We start from the raw sequence: 22,582 nt of genomic DNA, 5'->3' as shown, positions 1-22,582 counted from the left end.
GGAATAGCTAAAAATTGCTTGCTCAGCGCCCTACGCAAATCATGTCCTGAGCGCATGAGCGAAAGTTTCAATGAACAGATTGGCCGCCTTCGGACCGCGGGTTACCCTACGCACGTGCTTGTCAGCGTTTCTGTGGGCATCCTCAAGTCTAACTTGTCAAAAAAGACTCGTGCCTGCCAGGGTCTAGCTGACACGAGGAAAGTCGCGGTCATTCCGTATATCCACGGGTTATCACACAGACTAAAAAAGATAGGACAACGTGCGAACGTAAAAGTAGTGTTTTCGGCTCCCACAAAATTGCAGTGTTTGTGCAGATTAACCAGACCTGCCTCATCGGAGAAGCAGGGGTGCAAAACGAAGCATAAAATAGGTTTGCAAAATATGCTGATGAAGTAGTGTACAGGCTTCCATTAACATGTGGCAAAAATTATGTGGGTCAAAGTGGACGGTGCGTTAACGACCGTTTAAAGGAGCACCACTACAACAAGAAAGGAAAAAGGGGTGGGTTCCTCGATGCCCACTGCAGACACTGCACTAATTCAGGTACCAGTGCAAGTAACAATGTTCAGACCACGTGCATGCCAATTTTTGAAGAATGTTCAATTGTCAATACCAGCCGAGGTCGCTAATCCGCGAAATTATCGAGACTGGGTTGATTGATAGGCTGGAAGATAAATGCATTTCCAAACCGTCGATTGCCCTCTCCTGTAAGGAGTTAGCCTATCTACGTAAAGATAGTTGAAATTGCAAAGTGCATGTATGATGATGGTGACAAGCGATGTTGCCTATATATGTGGTTCCCTGTTTTCGAAATAAACATTGTTGCAAGTTAGCGCCTGTGTGTGTCACGTCTTCCTTTGTCCGTGTCTTTCGTGCGCTATAATCTTCAGTGATGTACACGTTATATATGCGAAAATGTGGCAGACTAAGCGGCATGTCTTCACGCTACGTTCTTCCACAGAGAATCTTTGTCGACTGAAGCCAATGGAATTTATAGGATTCCTTGAAGCCTGCCACTGTAGAAATCTCGCTTATATAGGTCACATATACTAAGGAAATACTCTTTAGGAAAAAGAGAGAAAGTTTAACGCATTAAGCGTTCAGAAAAGCTCTGAATAAAATGCCATTGGTTACTTCCTAATGCTGACAACGCACAATCCTTGCAATTAAACTAGCCTAGACACGTTTGTGTTCACTACTTCGAAGGAAATCATCAGCTGCTTCTTTGGATACGCCGTGTCCGTGTCGTTTTAGCGATACAAGAACGCTTGGTGCAGGACATTTGTTGTTCTTTAATACCTGTGTAATTGTTTCTGCTTCTTCACCTGTCATCCTTATGACTAGCTTTGTAATGTTGCCGTCGCATGTGTAGGTGCCTCTCTGGTATCAGCCAAAAATGTCATTCTTTAAAGGGTGAATGTCGTCGCCTTGAGCACAGCCCGTCTCATGCCTGGTTATGTGATGTACATGTCATTTATACGAAAATGTGACAGACTAAGGGCATGTTTTCACGCTACATTCTACACAGAATCTTTGTAGATTGAAGTCAATGGAATTTCTAGGAAGCCTTGAAGCCTGCCACTGCAGAAGTCTCGCTTATATACGTCACATATACTAGGGAAACTTTCTTTTGGAAAAAGAGAGAAAGTTTAACGCATTAAGCGTTCAGAAAAGCTCTGAATAAAATACATTTGGTTACTTCCTATTGCTGACAACGCACGATCCTTGCAAACAAAGTAGCCTATACATGTTTTCGTTCACTACTTCCAAGGAAATCATGAGCTGCTTCTTTGAATACGCCGTGTCCGTGTCGTGTTAGCGATAGCAGAACGCTTGTTGCATGACTTTTGTTGTTCTTTAATACCTGTGTAATTATTTGTGATTTTTCACCTGTCATCTTTATGACTAGCTTTGTAATGTTGCTGTCGCATGTGTAGGTGCCTCTCCGATATCAGCCAAAAATGTCTTTCTTTAAAGGGTGAATGTCGTCGTCTTGAGCACAGCCCGTCTCATGCCTGGTTATTTGATGAACACGTTATATATGTGAAAATGTGGCACACTGAGGGGCATGTTTGCACACTATGTTCTCCTACAGAGAATCTTTGTAGACTGAAGCCAATGGAATTTCTAGGAAACCTTCAAGCCTGCCACTGAAGAAATCTCGCTTATGTAGGTCGCATATATTCAGGAAATTCTCTTTTGAAAAAAGAGAGAAAGCTTAACGCTCAGCGCGCAGAAAAGCTCCGAATAAAATACCTTTGGTTACATGCTAACAACTCACGATCGTTTCAATCAAAGTAGCCTATACATGTTTGTGTTCACTACTTCCAAGGATATCATACGCCGTGTCCGTGTCCTTTTAGCCATACCAGAACGCTTGTTGCATGACTTTTGTTGTTCTTAATACCTTGGTAATTGTTTGTGCTTCTTCACTCTCATCCTTATGACTAGGTTTGTAACGTTGCCGTCGCATGTGTAGGTGCCTTTCTGGTATCAGCCAAACCTGTCATTCTTTAAGGGTGAATGTCGTCGTCTTGAGCACAGCCCGTCTCATGCCTGGTTATGTGATGTACACGTTATATATGTGAAAATGTGGCGGACTAAGGGGCATGTTTGCACACTATGTTCCCCTACAGAGAATCTTTGTAGACTGAAGCCAATGGAATTTCTAGGAAACCTTCAAGCCTGCCATTGAAGAAATGTCGCTTATATAGGTCATATATATCCAGGAAATTCTCTTTTGAAAAAAGAGAGAAAGCTTAACGCATTCAGCGCGCAGAAAAGCTCCGAATAAAATACCTTTGGTTACATGCTAACAACGCACGATCGTTGCAATCAAAGTAGCCTCTACATGTTTGTGTTCACTACTTCCAAGGAAATCATGAGCTGCTTCTTTGGATACGCCGTGTCCGTGTCGTTTTAGCCATACCAGAACGCGTGTTGCATGACTTTTGTTGTTCTTTAGTACCTTGGTAATTCTTTGTGCTTCTTCACCTGTCACCCTTATGACTAGGTTTGTAACGTCGCCGTCGCATGTGTAGGTGCCTCTCTGGTATCAGCCAAACCTGTCATTCTTTAAAGGGTGAATGTCGTCGTCTTGAGCACAGCCCGTCCCATGCCTGGTTATGTGATGTACACGTTATATATGTGAAAATGTGGCGGACATAGGGCATGTTTGCACACTATGTTCTCCTACAGAGAATCTTTGTAGACTGAAGCCAATGGAATTTCTAGGAAACCTTCAAGCCTGCCACTGAAGAAATCTCGCTTATATAGGTCACATATATTCAGGAAATTCTCTTTTGAAAAAAGAAAGCTTAACGCTCAGCGCGCAGAAAAGCTCCGAATAAAATACCTTTGGTTACTTCCTAATGCTGACAACGCACGATCCTTGCAATCAAAGTAGCCTATACATGTTTTTGTTCACTACTTCCAAAGAAATTATGAGCTGCTTCTTTGGATACGCCGTGTCCGTGTCCTTTTAGCGATACCAGAAAGCCTGTTGCATGACTTTTGTTGTTCTTTAATACCTGTGTAATTGTTTGTGCTTCTTCACCTGTCATCTTTATGACTAGCTTTGTATTGTTGGCGTCGCATGTGTAGTTGCCTCTCTGGTATGAGCCAAAAATGTCATTCTGTAAAGGGTGAATGTCTTCGTCTTGAGCACAGCCCGTCTCATGCCTGGTTATGTGATGTACACTTCATTTATACGAAAATTTGACAGACTAAGGGCATGTTTTCACGCTACATTCTACACAGAATCTTTGTAGATTGAAGTCCATGGAATTTCTAGGAAGCCTTGAAGCCTGCCACTGCAGAAGTCTCGCTTATATAGGTCACATATATTGTGGAAATTCTCTTTTGAAACGGCAGAAAAGGACTAATGGTTTAGTGGTGCAGAAAGGCTCTGAATGAAACACCGTCTGTTACTTCGAAATGCTGGTAACGCACTGTCCTTGCATTTAAAATAACCTATGCAAGCTTGTGTTCAGTACTTCCAAGGATATCATTAGCTGTTGCTTTGGATACGTCATTTCGGTGTCGTTTTAGTGACACAAGGACGTTTGTTGCTGGACTTGTGATTGTTTTTAATTAGCTGTTCTTCCTTGCCTGTCATGCTTATGACTGAATTTGTAATATCGCCGTCGCCTGTGTACCCACCTTTACGGTTTTGGCCAGAAATACCATACTGTAAAGGGCAAATGTCTTCATCCTGGGTCCTATCATCCCTGGTTGATTGATAAAACGTTATTGATTGTGAAAATATCGTTAACTAAAGCAAGGTGTTCCTGCTATATCTTACACAGTATCCTTGTTGATTGAAGTCAATGGAATTTTGACTAAATCCTGAAGCCTCCCACTGGAGAAATCTTGATGTAGGGCACATATGTTGCGTAATTCCATTTCGAAGCAACAGAAAAAGCTTACTGCTTTGCTGTTGCACACAAACGCCCAGAATAAAAGAGCCCGTGTTATTTCCAAAAGTTGCGAACTGACAGTCTTTGCATTTAAGTAACCTATTTATACAAACTTGAGTACTTCCTAAGAGAGCTGCTTTTGGATGCGCCATGTTGGTGACGCTTAAGTGATGCATGACAACGTTTGTCACTGCGGTTTTGATTCTTTAATACCGTGTAGTTTCTGCTTCCTCAGCATTCAAGCTTGTGACTGGATTGAATAGTTCGCGAATGGACTTATGCGCACTTTTTCATTATCAGCAAGAAATGCCATTCTGTTATGGGCAAACGTTGATGACGACATATGTTGTTTATCGGCACAAGGACCATTGATGGCCAAGGAGCGCCAGGACATGATATCGGATGTAAACATTGATTATGTTAAGGACACAGGGTAGGGCAAAAAAAAAACTGAATTTTGCTTGTTTGAAATGATAAAATCGTCCTGAACAGTATCCAGTACCCGACACTTTTTTGCGCGTTTTGATTGAGGCAAAATGACGAGGTTTTCGAGACCGACTGCCGAGAAGCCAATCCCCCTTAATTTTCTCAGATTGTGAACGACCTGAGCTTTCTGCCTGAAGTGAACGTTTGAAAAATGGAAATCGGTAGTATCTCTGGGCTTAGCAGGTTTATAAAAAAAGTATTAAAGGCACATGGTGCAGTTTTTGAACACGCGTGGCATTTACCGAGTCCACTTGCCTTGTGTGTAGAGACGGAGTTAGGTGCATTTATGTTTTTTAGTTGCGCGTTTGTTGATTTTGTTGCGGCGGGAAAAGATTATTCTCGTGTTGACAAATCAAAGAAACTGTTTAGAAAGCGCAATATAATTGGAAATCGACACGCTTCGGCTATTAACAGAAACCAGACCGGGTGCGCTCGTGCGAGCATTTCAGCAGGTATGCTTTGTCCGCATTCCACGTCGCCGCAAGGACAAAATATTGCCTTAGTGGCAATGACTACGCTTAAATTTATGTGGATGCACAGAATTAGGAGGAACCGTGGCACTCGTAGATAACACAATGCATCGCGTTTCTTGGAATGGAAACCCTCAGAACTTCCATCTCTGAAAACTATAACTTTCAAAAAGGCCGGCATGGCCTGAATAAACATTCTCAAGGCCGTTTGGCATATCACCGAAGCGCAACACTGCGATATGATTGGGTCAGATCGACGGGCATCGACACTATTTGGCCAACAGAGACACAGAAGATATAACAAAACAAGCCAGGAAACCAAGAAAAGAAGCGAGGAGCTGTTCCATTCGATGGCTATATGGCAAGTTGCTATTAACTAAGTCGTTCAGTACGGCTTTTTTTAAACAAAACATGAAATGAACCTGTTTTTCCTCTTTAACTAACAATATCTCGAACTGATTTTTTTTGTTACATTTGCCCTATTATCAAGACAACATGAAAAAGCAGAAGGCTGGCGTTTACCAGAATAAAAAAAAAAAAACATCAGTATGAAGCTACTGAACTTCGATGACGCACGTATGTTGAATAGTTCTCATTTTTGGCAGCTTTATTTAAGAAATAATAAAAGAACTACCTGCCTTGGTAAAAAAATTTCAAAAATGTCAACACTTGAAACACAATTGCAATTCTAATGCCACTGCAAAAGAGACGCCGATGAATAAAATAAAACAAACCCGAACGCTTTACATGCAGTAGTTTCTGAGAAAATAAGTCCTAAATAAGCTTTAAAATACATGGAATATAAAGGGCCCCCTGTGCCCTTAAGTGGCTGTATACAGGCCGAAAATTCAGCGCACTAAAGGTGCGTAAAACGTATGTATTAAATTAATGATAGTGACGTGAAATGTGTGTAGTGAGAATGAATGGCAAGTGGTCGTGAGAATAATACTATAGGGATATTGTATGAATACCAATGCCAATAACTTACGTCCGCTGAGAGCGCGTTGTTGTTCAGTGCGGAGTGAAAAGAGCAGTTCTTCCGACACTACCAAACATGAGTGAGTGCATCAGCGTCCGCATCGGCCTGGCTGGCGTGCAGATTGGAAACGCCGAACTGTTCACGTAGCGCAAAAATTTGACACGGGACTAGAGAAAGGACGAAGACGTCGGCGACGTCTGTAGCGCTCGTCTTCGTCCCTTCTTTTGCCCTGTGTCAAATTTTTGGGCTACGTGAACTGTTATGCATTGCCAACACGCCCGACTTCATACTCTTGGAAACGCCTGCTGGGAACTCTGGGATACACGTAATAGTATTCTCACTGTGAAAGAATGGCACTTTTGTAGCAGACAATTTCAGAGCCGCATGAAGGGCCCCAACTTGCTGTCGTTTTGTCGCGTCACGAAGTTCATTAAGGTTAAACCCGCCTTGTTCCCGGCTGATCTGTACGCTTGGCTTCTACCTGCCCCCTGTGGCTAGTGCTCGAATTGTTTGCCCCCTTAAATCGCAAACAAACAAAAGAAGAGGAAGAAGCAGCAGGGCGTACCCGGTCAGCGTATGTCTTCGCCACTTTCGATGATGCAGCAGGACGAAGCCAAGAGCAAGCGGCCTTCAGTGATGACGTCTGCGACGCCTCCCGCCATGCCCGAGCATAAGACAGATGTTGAGCCAGCTGTTCGTTCACCTCAGCCATCCGGATCTGCACCGGCAGAGCCACCGACAGGAACCGAGGACAACCCTTGGCGGCGGTTCCTAGCGCTCGGCAAGGGGCTCGCTACCGACACGGACAGTGCAGTCAGCAAAGTTCCGTTGCTGGTGCGTCCCGCAAGACGGGGAATTATTTACGTTATTTTTATTTTACTATTTATTACACCCGAAGAACACCCTCCTGTAGCCCTCCCCCCGGTGGCGCATGACATCAGGAATTGGCAGTGACCTGGCAGTTGGCAGTTTGATTTCTTGATGAAATCGATGCGGTTTGATGGCACGTGTGAAGCGGGACTCCCTTATAGCAATGCAGCTCGACTGATGGCTCCACTATTTCTTAGTTCCGTTTAGGGGTGCAAGCGCAACTAAAGCCTTGGTGTGGTAACCACATGATGGACGACAGTTGGAGAATAATGAATAACCTAATATGGCTGTCGAAGTGGCCTGAGGTCCGGTGTGCTCTATTATGCAGGTAGTCCGCAGAGGGGGTAAAATGCTGAGCGAGGCGAAGTGCATAGTGCTGTGCGCTCAGGTTGCGTTCTATTGGATGTCACGTTAGCGAGTTTAAGTGCGAGGCAACATCTGGTCAGGCACACCATGCGAGACGTGCTCTTACGTACGTTACGCCGTTGCGGAAACAATGTGTGCTGTACTAAAATTTCCTATTCAGTTCAGGAGACGCGATGCGTCTGTTAACCAGTGTGTTCAGTTAAGTACGCCAGCTTAAGCGAGTGTTCGCGGTTATCAAATATTATCGAACAAGACCTGTGCGCGCGTAACACCATTCTTATTAAATTAACACGTAAGGAAGTAGTTACTGCAATCTGCACCACCGAATAAACAGAGCCTTCCTTTGCGTAGTGCCAGGTACTGATGGAGGTAGCTGTCAATGCCTTTCTTTGCTGAGAGAAGCACACTTTACCAGCGAAGCTCTTCTTAGTGAAACCTTCGCCGGCCATTGGCGTAACGCGGCCATGTCTCGAACAGCAGCAGTGCTTGCGGTGATGCTTGCGTTCCAGCGTAGCCGTGATAGTAATACGCTTTTTGGGCGAGTGGCCGGGATGGACCACGACCGCACTGGAACGCTACCGTAGCGTTCCAGCGATTTACGGCCTCGCTGGAACGCTACGGTAGCGTTCCAGCGAGGTCGTAAATGAGCTTAACATAGAGTGTCAAAAAAAGTAATCACACAACACAGAAATACTTACAAAAGACTTGTAATATGTGGCCATTTGGTGAGGCCCTTCTTTTTATAATACGATGATACCACCCCCCTCTCCCCAATGTGGGGTCCATATCCCTTTCAGTCACGAATTATGATGCACTGTCTGCAAATGCATCAAACTTCCATGGCATGATTTCAAGGCACTCAGTATTACATTCCAAGAAATAAAATGAAGGAATGTGTTGTTTTGTGTGAGTTACAGTAATTATTGCTAATTAGCGTGTAATTATTCTGCAATCAGTCAGCTTCAATCCTTGCATAAAAGGAATCAGCTATTAGGCCCAAAATGCATGCACAGTTTGTTTTTTGGTTGTATGCCTTTCGAGCGAAGAAAAAAAATACTCCTGACGTTGGCCCTGGAACGTCCCACGTCGAACGATCGTCGAACATGGTAGTGTCTCTAGCAAAGTGAGAATCTCCAGCAATATACAGCATAATGAAGTTAAATAAGCGCTAGTTGTCCACTCAGAAAGGCTGCACGAATGTGCACACTAAGTTTCAGGTCATTTCAAGAAACACGCGGTGCGTGATGCGACTTCGAAGTTGATGTGTACATATGTACACACCGTGACTGAAAGGGTTATGGTAATGCATTGTTAGAATTTAGCAGATTCTGACGTTGGGCGAGTTGGTGCACAGCTTAATAAAATATCTGTGGCGCAACTGAGACAACCAAGGAAACAAAGAGAAGACAGGATAGGATCTTGTCTTCTCCTTGTTTACAAATATGTTATTTAAAAACTGTTAGAATGATTCGCAACTGGGCTAGTTGGTGATGTTGCACTCTTTGTTTCTTTCCTTCGACCGCGCGTTTAATTTTGTTTTGCTGCAACCACTCAACATGTATTGAAGTGGTGTGGTATCCCACTATTAAGTTAATCGGGAATCTTGCAGGACAAATCCAGGTTGGCGGCCACTGCATCGCCACGGGCACGGGTATCACCTAGCGGAACCGGAGCGGCTAGTCCGGTGCGCAGAACACCGGACTATCCGACGTCACCACTTCAGCAGGGAGGCATGCCACCGGCCAGCCCTATGGGCTTCCATGCGCAGAGTCCCGCTACGTCCCCGTACGAATCGACCCTTCAAAGTGGCAAGGGATCATGGCCGGCAACGCAGTCCACACATGTCACCACGCCACCTGTACGTGACATGACGTGGTAGCAGAACGCCACCGTTAACTATGTTTCTAATGATGCTATTGCATATTTCAAATTGTTGCGTACGTGTTACTTAGTTTACACCACTTAAATAACGTGTTTTCTACATAGAGTGTTCTAACAGGTGCTTCCTGTGATGTCTAATTGGCCCCTCCATTCTACGCCCGAATAAGCGCTTTCAGCCAATGGGTGATTCCACGTAAGATCGAACAAACGATGGCTGGTCGACCTCTCAAATTTATTTCAAGATTTTATATATTATTGCCTGATGAGTGGAAAGAAGAGATCCGCAATTTGTTTCGCCGCCAAAATTTTTTTCGAAGCACAGGAAATCATTAATCACGAAGAGGTGGAGTGGAGCGCTCATCCGCTCTGCTGTTTTGGCCAACTTTCGTTATGAACTGCAGAAAATATACAAGTTAGGTAGCTGAAATTTCTTTAACTAAATGTATGCATGTTTTTGCTTCTGCTCAGGTATTTTTAGTTTTTATGTGTGGTGTAGATGTTTTTATAAAAAACCTCAAAAATTGGCCCAGGGAACGTTATTTTCTTTACTTTGAACGTCCTTATCTAAAAAAAGTCTTATACCAGAGCAACAAAAATTCCGCATTTCGTTCTTCGCATGCTTATCTACCAAACTGCCGAATCTTATAATTATATAACGTTTCAGTAAAGAGATATGATCGAGCTAACTTCAAGAAAACACCGAATATTGCAAATTTCTGACGACAATAAAAAAAACCAATTCTTTACATTTCTTAAACTTTGTCAGTTATTCTCCTTCACATAAGCTTTCACAATCATTGAAAACATGTTGCATAATGTTGTTGCACTAATAGTTACGGCCCCTCCAATGAGACCCTTAGGCAAGGATTGGCAATTCCGACTTCTTGCCCAGCAAGTGTATAAAATGCAGGCCAGATTGAATTTCTTTTTATTAAAAGGCCAGCAGGTACCGAAAAAGGTCTCGCCGACACTGAAGACGTTAATTTTGAAATTATTTGGTCGCTGCAGCGGCCATGAGCGCGGGGCTATCGAGCAGGCGCGCGCGCACCCGAGATGCTCGTTGTAAGAGATGGCGCTGTGAGAGCTCGTTTTCGCGTCCTCAGACCGATTGAGTTCGAAACAGCAACACCTCTCGGGTGACTTGAACGCACGTGCACCGGTAGTGTCAGTGATCTGGTTAATGACGTCGATTTCTTTTTCAGGGGGCATAAGAATGTCACCGTTAAACTATGCGTTCCGTGAAGATCTTTCATTGCGGTGGTAGCAAAAGCACGCGTAGCACAAGTAGTCCGTCTCACTGACAGTCAGTGATCTTTCGGGCGTTAAACGTTCCTTCAAAGCATTTATGTCTAGGTCGGTAACTCTGCGATATTTTGGCTTCTTTGCAATAATTAAAGGAGTAGTGACACAATTTTGAGACATCGCAAACAGGACATTTTTTTGCTTCGTTGGTATGCAGTGTCAACGCTGTCCACACACTGGAGTCGGAGAACACGTATAAAATATCTTAATTTGACTTTGAAGTTTTCGTCGCTGAGCATCGGCAAGCCAGCCCCACTGCAAGGACATTATCTCGACGAGTCAAGACAGTTCCCCCGAGTTTGCGAGTTCTGCGTCCTGCATGCAGCCTAAATCGTAGAAATCACTGTCAGGGTCACTGGACGACAATTCACTCATCGTTGTTTATGTGCACCACGAGCAGATGACGGATTTGCCACTAGTACGTCGCGAGTTTCTGTATCTCCGTGACGTCACACTGCAATAAAACGACACTGAGAAGCCACCCCCTCGATATCGAAACCGAAAGTGTCTTTTAAGGTGGCGCTAATTAAAATACATACGATGCATTACCAGGCACCACAATAGTCGTTTTAGGTTTCTCGACACCAGTATTTTTATTTAAGCAACAATGCGAATTTTTTTAAAATTCGTGTCAGTACTCCTTTAAGCTTCTTGTGCGTCGAAAGGTAGTCTCCACAATACACTCATTCAGAGCTATACTTTCTCGCCATTAGACGCCAGGAGGAGTAGAGTAAGAGCAAAGCACAAGACCTATCCGCGCCGAATGAAGAATGAACGCGCGGCCAATTCAGGCCGTCTGCTGCCGACATCTAAGTAGGCAAGCGCATTCGGTTACCGATAGTTTTGCTTTTCTTTCCTTTGACATTCCATATTTTTTTCTTTGCCACTGGAGCACGACGTTCATGCTTTTCACTGATCGCAACTGGTGCAGCGCAGTTTCTCAGGCAGCAGCGTGCGTGAAGCGAGCGCTCATAGCTCCCTTATAGAGCTTTCATCTTGCTTCCAGCTCCGCCGTGTTATCAACGCCTAGCTGCGATGCGAACAGAGGGTGGATAGAATAGCGAAGCTGCAGTGCACGTGCGTTCAAGTTACCCGAGAGGTGTTCCTGTTCCGAACTCAATTGGTCTGAGGACGCGAAAACGAGCTCTCACTGCGCCGTCTCTTACAACGAGCATCTCGGCTGCGCGCGCACCTGCTCGGTAGCCCCGCGATGGTGGCCGCTGCAGTGACCAAATAATTTCAAAATTAACGTCTTCAGTGCTGTCGACACTTTTTTCGGTACTGCTGGTCTTTTAATAAAAAGAAATTCAATCCTGCCTGCATTTTGTACACTTGCTGGGCAAGAAGTCGGAATTGCCACTCCTTGCCTAAGGGCCTTATTGGAGGGGCCGTAACTATTAGTGCAACAACATTACGCAACATGTTTTCAATGATTGTGAAAGCTGATGTGGAGGAGAATAAGAGGACAAAGTTTAAGAAATGTAAAAAATGGGATTTTTTTGAATTGTAGTCAGAGATTTCCATTGTTCGGTGTTTTCTTGAAGTTAGCCCGATCATATCTCTTTACTGATACGTTATATAATTATAAGATTCGGGAGTTTGGTAGATAAGCATGCGAAGAACGTAATGCGGAATTTTTGTCGCTCTGGTACAAGGCTTTTTTGAGATAAGGACGTTTAAAGTAAAGAAAAATAACGTTCCCTGGGCCAATTTTGAGGTTTTTTATAAAAACATCTACTCTACACATAAAAACTAAAAATACCTGAGCAGAAGCAAAAACATGCATACATTCAGTTAAAGAAATTTCAGCTACCTAACTTTAATTTATTTTGTGCAATTCATAAAGAAAGTTGGCCAAAACAGCAGAGCGGATGAGTGCCCCACTCCACCTCTTTGTCATTATTGATTTACTGTGCTTCGAAAAAATTTTTGGCGGCAAAAGAAATTGCGGATCTCTTCTTTCCACTCATCAGGCAATAATATATAAAATTTTGAAATAAATTTCAGAGGTTGACCAGCCATCGTTTGTTCGATCTTACGTGGAACCACCCCACTTTAGAAATAATGTTAATTCGGGTGTAGCTTATCGCGCGAACGCTCAATCGAAGTTGAAATAATACGCTTGCTGGCCGAGTTATAGCCTGGAATTGAACTGTTTACTCCTTTGCCTTCAATATTTGCCGGGGCATTTCTTTTTGTCCGCTTGCTGAGTGAATATGCGAATATGCTAGAACTAAAGTGTGCCTAGCCTGTTCGTTAGCACCCGTCAATTCGTTGTGCAGAAACATTCCTTTTAGAGCACTGCACGGGCCTGATTTTTCGGCCCTGGCCCGGCCCGGGGTTCCAACCTTGGGCCCGGGCATTTATTACTAAACTTATCCAGGGCGCGCACGTTCATGACCATAGGCCCGGCCCGGGCCCGCTAGAGGATATTAGTTGATTATTAATGATGCCTTGCACTTTGTAGCGGGCGATTGGAGGGAAATTCCGGTGTGTACATGCATCGAAATGTTGCTTTGCCCGCGGTGGTAGCTCAGCAGCTAAGCTGTTTCGCTGTTAAGTCCCAGGACGCGGGTGCGATTGCCGCTGCCACGGCGGCCGCATTTTGATAGGGGCGAAATCCAAGAACACCCCTGTACTTATCTTTAGGTGTACGTTAAAAAACTCAAGGTGGTCAAAACTATTCCGGTTCTCACTACGGTGTGCCTCGTAATCATATGGTTTTGGCACGCAATACCAAATGAATTGTTGCCTATATGGCACATGGCAAGTAATTACAATAAGAGTATAGTGAAAATAAAACATAGCAACAAAATTTATTCAAAAGAAGTGTACAACTAACATGAAAAAGCAGATAGAAGAATAACCCGGGATATTGTATTTAATCTTCTTTTCTACACTCGCACTGGAAGTATTATTTACACAATTTTTTAAAAGAGGCTCCTGATTAATAATTTGTTGCAGCAAGATAAAAAACGGCAACGTTATATATGATGAACAGCCACCAAAAGCAGATGAAATATGAATTGTTCATATTCTGACGTGGTCACGGAAGATGGTTCAGGTGTGCGCCTCGAGCAAGGCAGTTAAGAACTTACGATGTCTGTGACAAGTTATGTCCCTTTAATGCCCTCGCTGCCCAAGAAAAAATATATGACGCTTTGAAGGTGATTTAAAATTGACACACGCCTTAACATCAGCAAGTCGAGCAGCAGGATAGCCACATATAATTCGGTCTACACCTCTATAGGCGCGACGTGGAACGCGAGCATCAAATAACTTTGTTTAATAATAACAAACAACAGATTGTACCGTACTTGCCAACATCAAATAAAAGACCGAAATCTTCCCATGGGAAAACTGTGTTATTGATGTTACTTGTACGCTTGTGCACATGTATTTACCTTGATCGCACGATTTTGTCCTGTCAGGTCATCTAGCATACGAATATATATATATATATATATATATATATATATATATATATATATATATATATATATATATATATATATATATATATGTATGTCGAGAAAAGATGATTCTGGGTCCGGGTAAATGTACGCAGTGAAATAGACACGCGTACGAAGCGATTTATTGACGTTTCGGCCGCGGGTCCGGCCTTCAACAGAAGGCCGGACTTCTGATGAAAGGCCGGACCCGCGGCCGAAACGTCAATAAATCGCTTCGTACGCGTGTCTGTTTCACTGCGTATATATATATTGTGGTAGCCTCCAAACTCACCGGAGTAGAGACCACCGCGGGTTCAGGCTTAGCGAGCGACAGGGCCGCGTGTGCCGTTGCCTGCTTACGTACGCGCACCGCTCCGCGCGCGTTCAGCTAACGGGGGCGCCGAACGCCGCCCGACAGAAACACAGTGTTCAATCATATACAACACACAAACACTTTATTTGCTTTTTGGCGGCGCCCCAACGAAGCACAACGTCGCTCCTGGGACGCGGGGAGCAAAGGGCCCCCGCAGGCGGACGGAATACACAAGGGGGTTCCGCGAAGCACGTCGCAGCTCGCAATGGCGAGCTTTGACACGCCGCTCGGGAAACGGTCCTGAGCGGCTAAGCTGCGCACTCTCGCGATGACCACTGGGCCTGGTCGCGAGAGTTAGGGCAAATATCTGCACACGTGGGCCTCCGGCAAGTGCGGCTCAGCGTGGTACGACCACGCACGAACACTTGGCACCACCTTTGGCTTAGTGTACGGAACAGAAGCTAGCGCAACGGTAGACACGCCCGGCAAGGATGCCAAGGCACCCAGGCAGGCTACAGTCCGGCGATTCCCAAAGGGGACGTCGGAGCGCATGGAAAACGTGATCTCACCGTTCGCTGGCCCAGGAGAGCAAGAGACAGAGCCGTCCCAGCGTGCACCGAATCTCGCGAAATCCGAGATCGCGTATAGCGCCACCACGAGAACGCGGCGGCGCATGGCGCAAGATGGCGCCACATTGCCGCCGCGGGAGGGAACGGGGAGAAAATGGGTTAGCAGACGGCAAATCCCCGCGCAAAGGCTACGGGCGTGCCTCGAATCCCCACAACCTGCTCTCCTTAATTCACCCTATACCGGTCTGCAAAGGCAGCCGGTCGTCGCTCATGCATGCAAAGACGACATGAACTGAGCAACAACTAACCTCAGCCCAGCCCTGCAAATGCTGCTAAAAAACAATACACTTGAAAATATGGAAAGGAAAAGATTGTATTTCAAAAAAAGAAAAAAAAAAGCCAGTGGACAGAGGGGGGGATTGTCCAGTCCACGCTTGCAGTTCTAGAAGTCGGTCGCGTCGGAGCGCTGGCTGAGCGGTGCCGGCGCCCGCTGTGCCTCCTTCGCGACGCCTCTGTGGTCCGCAGCCGCCTTTGTCCGCGCCACGTGCATCTCTCCGCAGTAGTGGCTCTTGAAAGAGACCGTCACACCGCACGTGGCGCAGACGGTGACACCGTCCGGTGTGGTCAGCTGGGCCCCCCCGGCAGCCTCCTCAGCCTCAGCCACCGTGCAGCCGCGGAATGGCCAGGGGACGCGATCAGCGGGCAGGTCGCGCCGCACCCGCCTTCGTGTTTTCCACGGTGCGGCGCTGCAGAAGAACCGTGGCACCTCCTGCCCCTGCTGATGCGTCCAGGTGGCCACGCTGCACCCTCGTGGCTTAGATGGTGGTGGCGCTGAAACAGCGGGCCCGGGTCGTCGTGGTGCCATCCGCCTTGTTCGCTGCCGGCGCGATGGTGGCTGTTGAGCCGCGGCGGATTTCCTTCTGAAGGTCCTTCCTTGATCGAGGTCAGGCGAGAAGTGGCCCACCGGCACTGCAGTCTCTCTCCTTCTCGCCCCTCCCTCCCGCACACCACCTTTGTCCGCCCCGTGTGGTCATTCGCTGGCTTCTCTTCACAACAAACACCGCACAGGTGGCCGACCCAAAACGTTCTCCACCCCTTCCCCCTACTCTCACAGCACTCGCGACCCCCTCTCCATAGGTGGGAAAAAAAGAGGAAAAAAAGAAACACGTCAAGAGAAAAAAAATTAAGTAAAGGAACATCAACAGTCAACCAAAAAAACACTAGCAGCAAATTGGGCGGGGCCCACTTCTTTGCGAGTACAGGCCGTAAAGAAGTTAGGCAACTGAGGCTAGAAGTAAGTGAGGGCCTTCGGTTGCGGAAGTCCGCCGTCCGGCACGAAGTCACTAAGGTGACCGCTTCCTCAGATTATACCGGTGCGCGGTCCGAATGCGGTCCGCTGCCCCGGGTGTACCCGTTGCTTACGCGAAGTGCCACTGGGCGCTGGCGCATGCTCGTCAGACCTCGACGCAAAGGCTTTCAGGTCCGCGATGTGGGCACGGCTGAGTTTTCCCGAAAGGGGATCTTTGAGCAAGTACGCGAGCGGAGTCAGAGCTTTCTCCACTCGGTACGGACCAAGCCACTTAGGGGCGAGCGAGGCTGAGAACCCCTTACTCGCGTCGCTAAGAGCGTGGTTACGCTTCAGGACAAGATCAGCTACCTTAAATGAAAGATGGCGATGTTTCCGGTCATACAGGGCCTTCTGCTCCGCCCTGGCCGATGCCAAACTCTGCCTTACTCTACTGAGAGCTAGACAAAGCCTGTCCTGAAGTGTTGACGCATAAGCAGAACAGTCTGCTGGTGCTTCCTCGTCTCCGAGCTGGCATTGCATGACACTGGTCACCGGATTTGCCAACTCTCCTCCGAAGTTGAAAGCGGGAGAGAAACCAGTAGAGCGGCTTTCGGAGGTTCGGATTGCGAACGCGAACTCGCTCAAGTGGTCCGCCCAGTCCTTTTGACTTTCGGCAAAGGTTTGAGCGTACGATTGGTTCGCTCCGTCAAATTGGACTGGGGATGGTAGGGCGAAGTGGTGCAGTTCCCAGGGAGCCCAGGGAACGGCACGTATCACCAATCATTATGCCTATATGGTTAGGCAGCTACCTAACCATATAGGCATAATGATCAGTCACCAACTAGCCCAGCTCTCAACCTTATTGAACGTATCACCAAACACCCGAGCGGTGAAGTACGACGCGTTGTCCGTGATGAGCCTTTCTGCAAAGCCGAACCGACAAAACACTTCCTGCAGCCTCTCAAGCACCGCTCGCGCTGTCACCTTCCGAAGCGGAAGCAACTCCACCCATTTAGAAAAATGATCGACTACCATCAGATGTATGAACCCCTGCTTACTGCTGGGAAACGGCCCCATTAGATCGCAGGTGGCTACTTGCCACGGACGCTCACTGACAATCGGTTTCATCATGCCGGGCGGCTTGCCATCCCTTGATTTCACCGTTTGACAGGCATGGCAGGAACGGCAATAGCGGAAAATGTCACGCTTCATGCAAAGCCAGGTCACAGTCTTGCTCAGTTTTGCAAAAACTTTGGAGCCACTCAGGTGACCAGCAATGGGCTCGTCGTGAGAGGATCGCAACAGTGCGGCTCTCAGACTTTTGGGCATAACCATCTTAAGCGGGTCCACAGACTCTTCATCGGTGGCTATGTATTTCAGCAGGAGCCCGTCATGGTCCAGCAAGTATGTATCCGCCGGGGACCCAGCGACACACGCTGGTTCCCGTCCCCCTGCGCCCGCCGCACAACCAGCAGCGTCACGGCGCTCCGTCTCCCTGAGACCGTCGCGCAACTCGCGGCAAAACGGATAATCTTGCTGGGCCTTCAGTAGCTCTTGTCTGCTGAAAGCGATTCCCATTCTCCGAAAGGGGAGCCTGGTATCGTTCCCACTCAGGACTGCAGCCATCGCTTCCGCCTGCGTCGGCGTCATGGGTTCGCTTACGAGTAGCTCCCCCTCTCGCCCGCTTCGCGGAGCACTGCTTGCCTGGCCCTCGGAAAGGGTTTGCTCGTCGCCACACACCCTTATCTCCGCTCGGCGGCTCGGCCGCCGTTTCGCCCTCGTCGCTTGCTTGCGCAAAGGCACAGCTTGCGGCTGTCGCACCGGGATCCAGGCTCCCGGTAGACACTGGGGCACGGGATAGCGCGTCAGCTACCACGTTAGTGCTCCCCTTCTGGTACTGCACTGAAAAGTCATAATGCTGTATTAAGAGAGCCCAGCGCGCCAGCCTGCCCGCAGTCTCACGGAGCCGCATCAGCCAGCTTAGCGCGATGTGATCTGTTTGCACCACGAACTTCGTCCCATCCAGGTAGACGTCAAACTTACGCAGTGCAAACACGATGGCGAGACACTCCCTCTCAGTCACGGAATAATTCTTCTCCGCGGGTGTCAGCGAGCGGCTCGCAAAGGCCAGCGGCTGCAACACGCCATCGTATTCCTGTAGGAGAACTGCTCCTAATCCCAGATCACTCGCGTCAGTCTGGACAACAAACGGTCTGGTCAGGTCGGGGAGCTTGAGCTGCGCTGTCTCCGCAATGGCGCTAGACAGATGGCAAAACGCCTCTTGCTGCTGAGGTCCCCATCGCCACACCGCAGACTTGCCCAAGAGCTTGGTCAAGGGCGCCTGCACTCGGGCAGAGGACGGAATGAATGACCGGTAAAAGTTGGCCATTCCAAGAAAGCGGCGCAGGCCGCGTACGTCCTTGGGCGCGGGGAAATCGAGGATTGCTTGAAGTTTCTCCCGGTCTGGCTCAACGGAGCCTTCGCCCAGCGTAAACCCAAGCAACTGAACTCGAGTCTGCGCTAATTGGGCTTTCGCGGGATTTAACGTCTTCCCGGCAGCCCTCACCCTCCCGAGCACATCGGCAACATGGGCCAAGTGCTCTTCGAAGGTTTGTAAATAAATCACGATGTCGTCGAAGTAGCACAAGCAGTATGACCACTTTGCTACCGCGAGGACGCGGTCCATCAGTCTCTGAAAAGTCGCAGGAGAATTACAAAGACCAAAGGGCATACGAGTGAACTCAAACAACCCTCTGTGGTAGGTGAACGCGGTCTTGCACCAGTCACGCTCATCCATCCGGACCTGTAGGTAACCTTTGGAGGCATCTAACGTGGTGAAGTACCGCGCAGTGCCGAGGTTTCCTACGGTGGAGTTAATCGTGGGGAGCGGATAGGCATCCTTACGAGTAACTCCGTTCAGACGGCGGTAGTCTACGCACAGGCGATGACTGCCATCTTTCTTAGGCACCAACACAATTGGAGACGCCCAGGCGCTGGACGAACGGCGAACAATGCCAGCTGAAAGCATATCATCCAGCAAGCCGTCAATAACCTGCCTCTTGGCCAGGCTGACGGGCCAGGGGTTACACTTCAAAGGAAGCGCGTCGCCAGTTTCGATCGCGTGGCTCACCAACTTGGTACAGCCCGGCTGATCGGTGAAGAGCTCGTCGTACTCGCGGAACAGTGCCGACAAACGAGCCTTCTGTGTATCATCCAAATGAGTCGCACAGGCGGTCAAAGGATGCGGAGCCTCTGCGTGTCGTGCCGCTGGATCCCGACGGGGATTTTGAGCCGACGAGCGCATAGCGCAGGGGCCTGCCCCCGAACTTTGCACGCGACACGGTTCCGACGCCTCTACTGCACAGGCAGGTTTCATCAGCCCGCCGTATACGTCGGCGGGCTGATGAACGGCTTGAGCTGAGAAAAAGGTCCGTCGCGATAGCCGCCATTCGCGATGTCCACAACGATACCGGTTTTTAGGAGGCAGTCTCGACCGAGAATCACAGGGACACTGAGCCCTGGAAGATGAACGAAACGCATGCGTCTCCTTCGATCTCCCCATGTGACAGTCAACCTTGCGGCGCCAGCCGACTGGGCCACGCCTTTCGCGAGGGTGAATGTCCTGCGGCTGTCCCGCAAGCGCACCGAGTGCTTCTGCAAGTGGGACAACACCTGTTCGCCAAACAACGAAGCGCTTGCGCCCGTGTCCAGCAACGCCGAGAATTCGCGGCCGGCAATGGTGACCAAAATAAACGGCGCGTGCGCACCAGCAAGACTGCTTGCGCGGTACGCGGAGGGGAAAAGCAAGGGTTCGGCCGCTCGTGCCTTCACGAACGACCCGCGCTCCCGTTTCCCTGCCTCAGAGGAGGCCTAGATACGGGGCACTCCCTCGCTATGTGCCCTCGCTTGCGGCAGCGGAAGCAGCGCACTCCGTCCCGGGAAAGGGAAGGTGCTCCGTCGCGGTCTCTCTCCCGAGGCGGAGCAGCCTCTAGCGGCAGGGGTCGGTTCGCCTGTTGGTCAAAGGACCTGTTATGACGAGCGTCACCGTCACCGATGCGCTGGGTCGGATAGCGTCCCTGCTTGTGCGCGTCGAGTTGCGGTGCAGCACAGGCTGCTGCGCGCCTCGCGTGCGCGTAGGGATCTAGAGCGCGATCGCTCAGCTCCAAACTGTGCCCGCTTCTAGCGGGAACCGCAGAGGCAGCCCCGGCGGGCTGTTGCCGTTGGGGAAAGGTTACGGCCCCTCCCCACGCGCAGCGCGGTTCAAGGGCTACGCTGGCTGGCGGTGGCGGGCGATAGGCGCGCACGGCGAGAATGTCGCCTTGAATGCGTTTCGCCTCGGCGGCCAATTCCTCTAAATCTCGGAAGCGACTGCCGCGCAGGTACGCCGAAAAGGTCGGATGTGCCTGCCTGACTACCCGTTCGACGCGTTCCTCCTTCGAAGCTCTGGGCTCAGCGATAGAGAAAAGGTCTTCCTTCTCGCGTACGTACTCCTGAAGCGACTCATCAGGAGCTTGCGTGCGGAGCTCGAGCTCGCGCCGCATCCTACTCTCGTAGTCAGCGGGTAAGAATTCGCGCAGGAAGGCCGCGCGGAACTCATCGAGGGTCGCTGCTCGGTGGCCTGAAAGCCGATACCACCTAGCCGCCGTGTCAATCAGTGCAGCTGGGACAACGCACCCGAGCAGCTCCTGATGGTCCAAACCCATGGCTCTCTGATAACGTGACAGGGAGTCCAGGTAATCTCTTGCACTTTGCAGATCACCGTATCCGCCGTAGGTCGGAACGGCCAACATGACAGCGGGTGAGTGCGTTTCGGAACAGCCGAAAGCGTTTGAACTGCCCCTGTGAGCGCCTGTATCATTTGGGCGGCATTTTGCAGCAGCGTCTGTGCACCCGCTTCAGAGGAAGCTGTCGGTGCATTAACGGCGCGGTCGTGACGGGGAACTGTCTCCGAGCTCGACAAGCGGCGCGGATTCAAAGGGCATACCGGCCGTTGCACCGTTCTCGGGGAGCGCCAGTTGTTCACAGCCGCCACTTGAGGCAGCTTCACGTGATCTGGCTAAGCCGCTTGCGGCTAGCGGTACAGACACGTGCTCGAAGTGAGCTTGGCTGCTTGCTTGCATAGCAGCCAGCGGGCAAAAGTCGGTGACGGCTGAGGCCGCGTTTCCGACCTGCGCTCCGTAAGCTCCGTTGGGAGCCCGTTGCGAGCGCTGTCAATGGACTGTCATGCATTCCAAAAGGAGCAGTAATCCAATTTGCCCGCAAGCACTGTTCGGGTTGGGCTGTGGCCCCGTTCCCAGAACACGCTACATGTCCAATGGGAGCTTGTACGCAGCGCATCGTGTCATCCCTACTAGGGGTTGCGACAGGTGAGGGCGCTGCATTCCGCTGCCCGAAGGGGGCACTGGCGCTGTTCTCGAGCAATGCGGTATCTGCTAAGAACGTCAGCGGACAAAACTCATGCCTGGCAGACATAACGCGGGTAACACGGCGAGCCTAATTCGCGAAGGCGTATTCACTCAGCTAAGTCTAATCAAAGGCTTAATGAGCCTTTGATACCGCGTTGGGCGCCAGTGTGGTAGCCTCAAAACTCACCGGAGTAGAGACCACCGCGGTTCAGGTTTAGCGAGTCACAGGGCCGCGTGTGCCGTTGCCTGCGTACGTACGCGCACCGCTCCGCGCGCGTTCAGCTAACGAGGGCGCCGAACGCCGCGCGACAGAAACACAGTGTTCAGTCAAATACAACACACAAACACTTTATTTGCTTTTTGGCGGCACCCCAACGAAGCACAACGTCCGCTCCCGGGACGCGGGGAGCAAAGGGCCCCCGCAGGCGGACGAAATACACAAAGTGGTTCCGCGAAGCACGTCGCAGCTCGCAATGGCGAGCTTTGACACGCCGCTCGGGAAACGGTCCTGAGTGGCTAAGCTGCGCACTCTCGCGATGACCACTGGGCCTGTTCGCGAGAGTTAGGGCAAATCTCCGCACACGTGGGCCTCCGGCAAATGCGGCTCAGCGTGGTACGACCACGCAAGAACACTTGGCACCGCCTTTGGCTTAGTGTACAGAACAGAAGCTAGCGCAACGCCAGACACGCCCGCCAAGGATGCCAAGGCACCCAGGCAGGCTACAGTCCGGCGATTCCCAAAGGGGACGTCGGAGCGCAAGGGAAACGTGACCTCACCGTTCG

General features: G+C 49.2%; 1 protein-coding gene across 1 annotated transcript; it reads left to right on the top strand.

The window, feature by feature from the left end:
• The first annotated feature begins 6,950 nt into the window (after positions 1 to 6,950).
• Positions 6,951 to 9,468, top strand: LOC119398701 (uncharacterized). Its single transcript, XM_037665526.1, has 2 exons — positions 6,951 to 7,187; positions 9,199 to 9,468. Exons 1-2 carry the CDS (start codon positions 6,951 to 6,953, stop codon positions 9,466 to 9,468), a joined length of 507 nt encoding a protein of 168 aa, XP_037521454.1.
• Positions 9,469 to 22,582: the final 13,114 nt, after the last annotated feature.

The sequence above is a fragment of the Rhipicephalus sanguineus genome, chromosome 7 (genome assembly GCF_013339695.2).
Source record: "Rhipicephalus sanguineus isolate Rsan-2018 chromosome 7, BIME_Rsan_1.4, whole genome shotgun sequence".
NCBI classification, from domain to species: Eukaryota; Metazoa; Arthropoda; class Arachnida; order Ixodida; family Ixodidae; genus Rhipicephalus; species Rhipicephalus sanguineus.
Note: the sequence above shows the minus strand (reverse complement) of the source record. Positions and strands in the feature narration are given on the sequence as shown.